The 8,506-nt window shown below is 29.4% G+C and overlaps 1 protein-coding gene across 4 annotated transcripts in view; it reads right to left on the bottom strand.

Moving 5' to 3' along the window:
• LOC102680110 (cytochrome P450 6k1-like) overlaps nucleotides 1–4,598 on the bottom strand; it is a 5,197-nt gene extending 599 nt beyond the window's left edge. Inside the window, exons 1-5 of one of the 4 annotated variants that reach the window (XM_006610794.2) lie at nucleotides 4,582–4,598; nucleotides 1,727–2,260; nucleotides 1,278–1,646; nucleotides 1,009–1,193; nucleotides 587–875 (exon numbers count right to left, since the gene is read on the bottom strand). In XM_006610794.2, coding sequence (XP_006610857.1) covers nucleotides 587–875; nucleotides 1,009–1,193; nucleotides 1,278–1,646; nucleotides 1,727–2,249 — 1,366 coding nt within the window. In that variant the 5' untranslated portion in view covers nucleotides 2,250–2,260; nucleotides 4,582–4,598. Of the gene's footprint in view, nucleotides 1–586; nucleotides 876–1,008; nucleotides 1,194–1,277; nucleotides 1,647–1,726; nucleotides 2,261–2,648; nucleotides 2,668–2,739; nucleotides 2,884–4,581 lie in introns of those variants that run through there. The other 3 variants (XM_006610792.2, XM_006610793.2, XM_031508223.1) reach the window with 3 other exon arrangements.
• Nucleotides 4,599–8,506: the final 3,908 nt, after the last annotated feature.

The following is an 8,506-nucleotide window of genomic DNA, read 5'->3' as shown; positions in this document are numbered from 1 at the left end:
TTTTTTTTTTTTTTTTTTTAATATACCAGTTTATTATTCAATTTTGTATCTTCAACATTCATTCGCAAATATGATATAAAAATAAACAAAAATACGGAAATAATTATATATAAATATATTTTTGTCCATGATTAATCGACAAAGTATAAACAAATTATATATACATATATATATATAAAAAATATATTTTTTCAAATTGAATGATTCGTATACGTAACTAATCGTATAAAAAAAAATGTTGAATCTAATTGATATCGATAATATTTTATATAATTTTATCATGACTTTGTAAATATTTATTATCTAAATGTTTTTTATTTATATCTGTATGTTTTACATATCTGGTTCTCAAATATAGAATGTAGAACATAGTTCATAGTTCACTATTCAAATTGATAACGTAATGAAGAATTTTGTTGGGTTTCTCGCATAGAATGAAAATATGATCGAAACTTGATTGATTATATCGAAATTTCAAAAACTTTACCTCTCTTGGATATTAAAGGATAAAATAATAAATAATATGATACAAGTGTTCGATATTAAACGTATCGAAAGATAAATAAAAAAAAAATATTACACTTACCGATACAAATATGAGGTCCCTCACCGAAAGGCATGTATACGAAATTTGGCCTAGATTTTTTAATATTTTCGGAAAATCTAAGAGGATCGTATTTTTCTGGATTTGGAAAATACTTAGGATCGTAGTGAAAACCAATCATAGGAATGAATATAGGAGTATCTTTCTCTATCGTCACATCAGAATTGGCTATTTTGTAATCCTGAAGAGCGACTCGATCCAAGAATCCAAGAGGTGGATATTTGCGAAGAGTTTCCGATATTACCATATCTAAATACGGTAAGTTCATTATCTGGAAAAATTAAGATTATCTTCGTCTTATAATCGAATCTTTTGACAGTTTTTTTTTTTTTATTGCATTAATTTCTAAAAAAGATCAAATGTTGATTATGTGCTGTTTGAATGATTATCGGTAGTGTTCGTACCATATCATATGTGATTTTTCCATCAGTTTGCGCTAGAGCGTCATGAATCTCAGTTCTGAGAGTTTTTTGTACATCTTGGTTCAATGCCAATTCGTATAATGTAAAAGATATGGTAGTGGAGGATGTTTCGAATCCACCGGTGAAGAAGACAGCCGCTTGAGATACTAAATCATCTCCATCGAATTCTGAAATCATAATTCCTCGTTCTTAGCTTCCTATTACATATTGCATATTAATGAATAATAATAAAAAATGTTAAAAATACATACTGAAACCTTCAAAACTTTCCTGGTTTTTGTGTTTCTCTCTCATTTCGATCAGACAATCGATAAGATCGTTCCTTTTTACATTCGATTCGATTCGTTGGTTGATCATTCTCCAAAAAGTATTTCGGAGAGCATTTGTCGCTTTTCCGAAAAATTTTACAGAGAAATATTTGGTCAAAGTAGGCAAAAAGAATATTAAAATGAAATCGAAGGCGCGCTTAATATTGTAATCGAAGATCAATCTGCCATATACACGGAAATCGGCATTCGGATCCTTCAATGAATTCAAATCCACTCCAAACGCAGTGCTAGCGATCAAATCAGTGGTGAAATTCGCAGAAAGATCCTTTACTTCTATTTCTTTTCCATTGCCTGAAAAATACATTTATCTATCATAATCTATCATACATTTTTGTGATTGTACGATGATCATAATAATAAATGCGATTTACCATCCAAATTCAATGATTCCAGATGTTTCTCCAGATTTTTACCGATTATCAACATTAGTTCGAACATTTTTTTTAGCTTGCCCGAGGTAAAGATCGGCGTAAGTTTCCCTCTGAGATATTTCCATGCGGGATTCTTTATTACGAACAGATTTGAATATCCAATACGATCATTTTTACTATCCGCTGATATGTGTTTATTCGCAAATATATTAAAATCTTTCACCAAGATTTGTTTCACGAGTTCAGGATCACGAATTAGAAGGAACGGTTTGTCGAAAATATAAAAGCCCATGAAAGGCAATCCTTCGCTTTGTTCGTACAACTCTCTTATAAATTCTGAAGGTGATTTCTTTAACAATACGCAATTTGCAAAGTTGCCAAAGAAGGGTGTGGGAGTAATCTCCATAACACCTTTTCTCGACCAATATTTGAATTTCCGAGTCATGAACAAATAGGCAGCTATCATCAAGGACGAGGAAACGATGAGGATATCCAGACTCCAATATGGTGTTAAAAGAGTCATTTTGAACGAATCTATAAAAGAATTAATTTTTGTTTGGGAAATTTTGATATCGATAGAAAAAATAATAATGAAAAGTAATCATAACAAATAAATAAATAAGAAAATTGATAGACGAAAATGTATTCAATTTAAAAAAACAAACATTATTATAACATTATCGATATCGAGCTAAGATGTATAGATAGATTGATTGATATTTCGAGTGATAAAAGAACGAAGATAAAAAATAATATCTATTATTATTCAAATATGGAAAAAAAAGAATTTTAGATAGATATGAAAAAAAATGTAATGAAAATAAAAAGTAAAATATTAGCGAATTATAATAGGAAAGATATATTATAATAGGCAAGAAAAGAAAAAAAGTTGAATAATAATAATAATTAACAATAATAATAATTTTTTTCACACTTTATGATAAAATTAAATCAATTCGTATAGAACAAAACTTTCGAAAATGAGCACTAGAACAAATTCAATGTCAAATTACATTTTCACTACAAATATCTTCTGATCTTAAGAACTTCGTGATTCGAACTGAACATCATCAAACGAAAAATATCTATATATACGGAGTGTATAGTATATATTACAGTGTATATATTAGTTATCTAGGCTACGTTTCCTTCTAAGCTGTTCCTTTCTATATTTTTCCTTCTTGCATGTCATTGATAATAAAGAATTAATAGCAAGTCGTCTCGCAGTTGATATAAGTAATAATCATAAAAATATATAGAAATAATTTTTTAGAAATAAAATTTTTCTTTTTCCAATAAATAAGAACTATATTTTTTGCTATATTAATTGATGTAAATATTTCATCTTCTACGATAAAATAATTTAACTTATCTTCATTTAAATTAAATAATTTATTATTATCAAAATTAAAAATTATTTAATTTAAAATTGCTAATTAAATTATCATAATTTGATTAAATAAATGTACGTCAAACAGGGAAAAATTGATAATGCAATTTCAAGGAATTTCAACGAATTGTTGAATTTTGTATTACAAATACGCACATATTTTATATATAGATATTGAACATGATAAAAAAAAGATAATAGTTAAATTCGTTGCATTAACGAATACATTAACGAATATTGGCCAAAAATATCATATCTACGGATAAAGTTATAGAATATTGCGGAATATTTCTCTTGTTTCTCTTGTTTATAAAATTATTTGAAAAAATATTTAAGGAATGATGAATGATGACGAAAATGAATAGTGAGTAATTCTATGTACAAAAATGATTTAAAATATTCAAAATTTTAACTTGAATTTTGGAAAATTTATTTATATATTTAAAAATATATGTTTTCATTAAAAAAATAAAATTAATCTTCAAAAAATTTTTTATTAATTTATCTACAAAAAATTGTATTATACCAAAGTTTTATTAGTTTGGCCGCTCATTGAAATTATATTTGAAATATATTTAAATAATAATTTAAAAAATAATTGAGAAAATAATTAAGATTTAAATGATATATTGTATATATATATGTATATAAATATATATATATATCATAGACAATTATTATATAGACGCAGTAAGAATGAAGGATACTAGTCATTTTTAACATAACGTACTTATGAATACGTACTTATACTATATGAATTTATTTTATTTTTTTTAATGTTATTGTTACATTTACGTATTATTATATTCAATATTCAATTTATTATATTTAGATTTTATATTTAAATATAATATTTTAATATTTTTAATAATTAATTCTTAATTTAATCAACGTTCTTTTCAATTTTTCGATCTTCGATAAACTTTATTAAAATTATATGCATAATTATCTGCATTAATTTGAATAATGATTAACTTCACAGAAATATGCTATCATTATAAATAATATGTTATAGTACATTATATTATTTATTATACTATGTTAAATATGTTTATTTATTACAAGAAATGAAATAATAAATTAATAAATATTTAAATATTGTATTATCGCAAATTATCTTTTATAATATATATCTCAGATAATATATATCTCAATTTGTATATTTTCTTGTTTATTATATAATATTATTCTAATTTTATGTATGATATTTTTGTCTGTTTTATTTATTTATTTTTTATATAATATTTGTTTTCCTATAAAATGTAACTTCATGACTTTTCCATTATTAAAAAAACTTGTAAAATTTTAAATCATATATTAAAACTTGTAAAATACTAAATCGCATATATAAGAGAAATAAATAATAGTAAATAAAAAGAAAAATTATGCTAGATTTGCTGAATCATCTAAAATATTACAAAATTTCCATTGAATGATATTGTATCATTACAAAACAGAAAATTACTTTATTTCACAATAAATGTATGTATGGTTTATATAACTAATTAATAATATAGAATTATAGACACGACAATAACTTATTGTATTTAAAATATCTTTTTACTGAAAATATCTAATCAATATTCATTCACACGTTAAGAAAAAATATATTTTATTAATCATTTTATACACAAAATTGAAGCTAATGATGTTAATTTTTTAAACGAACGATGTTTTTTGAAAGCAAACAATCAATAATTCACGAGATATTTAATATTCTTTCATCGCCATCTTCTTAATTTAATTAATCTTAGAATTCTTAGGAATTGAACGTATTACATTTAGCTTGTTTATTTAAATATAATATTTTAATAATCATTTATCTGTTCAGATATATTGAATGATTTTTTTCTTACTCGATGTACATTACATTGACAGATTTGAGAGGTTAAATTGATAAGGTCAAAATAAGGTCAAGGTAAAAATTGTATAGCAAGCGCGTTAGACTTTGACAAAAATTTTTCGTTTATCAAAATCCATTGGATAATAAATTTATTCTAGAATTAGTTTATGACAACGGTTTACATCGATTCAAGGGAAGGAAGGAAACAACAGATACGAAAAGAGCGTCGGTAACAGGAAATGGAGACGGTAGGTAAAGTATGCAACTCATTTCCTGTTTCTCAGATAGTTCTTGTAATACTCCATAGATGGCAGAAAAGAAAAGTTTGAATTTAAACTTTATTAACTATATATTTAAATATTAAAGCGAACACATACAATAATATGATTTTAATTTTGAGAAAGACGAAACGATAAATAGATAATTGCAAATATCAATATACATATATATATTTTAGAGAAATCAAAATATTAATTAATATTTTGATAAATGCAATAGTAATTACTTCATTGATAAGGATAAAGATGTATTCGAACAACGAACAAAATAATATTTCAATTCAATATCATTTAGCTTACAAAAAAATTCTATGATCTCATAATTTAAAAGTTTATCTAATTAATTTTTTTCCTTCCTACGATGGATTCCTATTTACATTTGTATAACATCGAAAATATAACCAAATAATCTTCCATTAAAGATATATTTGCTCGTCCGATCTTCTCCCGAACTTCTCAACTATACATTGGAGAAGAATCGTTTATTAAAACTAATTTTTTTTCTCTTTCTTTCTTTCTCTTCTTCCAAATCAAAATCCGTTTCTTCGATCGGATACGAATTCTTCTTTGGATCAAGACGAAGAAAGAGGCGCGGTATCGCGGCCTTGTCTCATGAATTAGGCATCGGACAAGTTAATGAAAGTTTTCCCGGCCCATTACGGCTAATAATAGAGCAGACCGCCGCTGTCTTCTGGTCGACTCTCGGGCACCGTCCATGGAATCCCGAAACCGTGATTCCTCCGTATATCCGCAGGACTCGTCCGTTGATGGACAGAGACGGAGCGAAATAAAATTGCCAACTTAAATAACTCGCGGTTGATTATAATTTTCGACGGTCCCGGGGCCTGTGCGCAAATACTTTACGACCGTACTCGGCATACGGAATAAGGTGATACACGTAAATTATAGTTATTTCGCGTCTCGACCTATTACAAGCATGCGTAATAGGCGCGACCGATGCGTGTAATTATTATGGTAAAGTTTACCGCTTTCTCGCTTTCCTCGCCCGTTTCACGTGCCACATTCGACTCGTTCATATTTACATGATTCTCGCATAAATAACTATCGGCGGGGTAAACGATGCCCGGATCGAATCATTTTTTTCGCAAATTCTCGCGAAACGAAATATGGATTCGAAAATGAACGAATCGTTGAATTTCGAGAGGGAAAAACGATATACCGATTAGACATATTTTTAATATCGTTAAAAATACCTTGATAAAATTATCGTTTTTATTTAATTGTTTCATTAATTGAAATTATCGGGCGATATTTTGAGATAAAATTCTCATTTGTGTCAATGTCGATGTACTTGTCGTACATTTGTAGATTAGATCGTGTATTGTGCGTCTTATATCTCGAATGCATGGCATTTCGCCGTGTACATCGAGAACGTAGAAAATTGAATCGGAATTCGGATCGATACGCGACAGAAAGTTCGCTTATCTTCCATTTGGAGTCGACGATGGACCATTGCATCGGATAGAAGCGGACGATTTAATCGTACGTACGATTTATTTAAAAAAAAAGAAGAAATACCTTTATGAACGGGAAACTAAATATAAACCCTTTCTAAAACTTGTCATCTTATCTTATATCTCTTGATTTTTACTATTATAATTATTTCCCAGATATCTCGATAAATTTTCAACGGCAAAAATAATGTTATCGATAGTAGAATCGAAGACGAATTAACTGGCTTTCGCTATGGAAAGAAAGTCTGCAGCAATGTATCAGGCGGAACGACAAAGTTTTCTCTACAACTAGATTTTCGCGTAGACGAGGTGCTCGGATTGGCTGAGCTATTTCGCAGGAAACGGGATCGGGAAAGACGAAACCGGAAGCGGTGAGTTGCGAATTCGGAATCCGCTCGAAATTGCCGCCAGCTCATTCGTCTGCGCGCCAGACGAATGGAATTTCCGCTTCGAAGTTTAGTTTTGCTTGTTTTTCAAGGACGAGCCTCGAAGGAAGAAACTCGAAGAAAGAATACGCACAAACTCGAGACATCAATTTTGCGAAATCACGATGTATTTCTCTGCATGCTCTTCGCGTAATAAAATAGAAATTTGTTGTTCATATGCAAAAATCAAAAGTTCGATTATTCCGAGAAGTCTTCGAAAATGCGTATGTGAAACTTTTAAATTTAAAGATACAAGTGTTGAAAAATAATCGATGAATCCAGAAAGTTTTATAAAAAAAAAAAAAGATCTATAGCATAATTAATATTATGACGGCTAATATTTTTGATTATGATGGCAAAAACACGTTTAATCCCCAAACCAAAGAAAAAGAGAGTTTTTAGTAATATGAGATTGGTCGGTCGAGTATTAAATTTCAATATTGCTGTCCTATAAAAAACGAGTAATATGATTGATCGTGCTTGTCTCCCGTTGTATTAAAATACGAATAATTTTATGGAAATTGATTTTACACAACTAAACTGAACGTTTCGCCGAGATTAAAAATTTTTTTTCAGCAGAGTCTAAAAAACTATGGGAACGATCGATTTTAAACTTCATAAGGGTAAACCTTACATCCCTTTAAACAGAAATCTATAGTTTTTCTTTGATACCATCCAACGCTGACCTTTATCCTTTAAATAATAGTAAGCGTCGTATGGATCACTGGTGACCCACGTTATCTATTCGAAGTATTCCAATCACGTTCACGGCAACAACGAAGCGAAGTCAACTCTCGACAGTTGGTCGAAAAGCAGCAAAAGGAAAGAGAGAGAGAAAAAATTTACTTATCGAATTATTCTCCAAAATTTGATCGATCGTCGAAACGAAGTGTCACGATTCCTCCGTTCGAATTGAAATTAAATGGAGGCCAAGCATCAACAGTCCCAACCGATTCTGTTGGGAAAATACACGAGGTCCGAGTCTCGAATTAGCGCGCGCGTTTCTATTCCACGCGAAACGCACGATGCCGTGCAATGCGTACGCAATTTCTCATTGTCCAACTCTGCCCCTTCTTTCCCCTTCCTTCCTCTTCTCTTCCATTATTACTCGCGCCACTAAATTCTTTCTATCGCTCTCGTATCTCTCCTTGGATTGTTGCTCATTGTATCAAGGGGTTCACGGCGTCCCTCTCCGATACCCTTTCGAACCTCGACGAGGGTCCTCCGACGGATTTATGATAGAAAATACACGCGATAAAACATCGGCACAAACACAATCACGAAAATACGAGCGCTCAGAAATTATGCGGAAACAGGCCACCGGTCGCCGTTTAAATTAAATGGCTTGTCTCCAATTGCCGAGCTTCTA

This window comes from Apis dorsata, unplaced genomic scaffold (genome assembly GCF_000469605.1).
Source record: "Apis dorsata unplaced genomic scaffold, Apis dorsata 1.3 scaffold_78, whole genome shotgun sequence".
NCBI classification, from domain to species: domain Eukaryota; kingdom Metazoa; phylum Arthropoda; class Insecta; order Hymenoptera; family Apidae; genus Apis; species Apis dorsata.
Note: the sequence above shows the minus strand (reverse complement) of the source record. Positions and strands in the feature narration are given on the sequence as shown.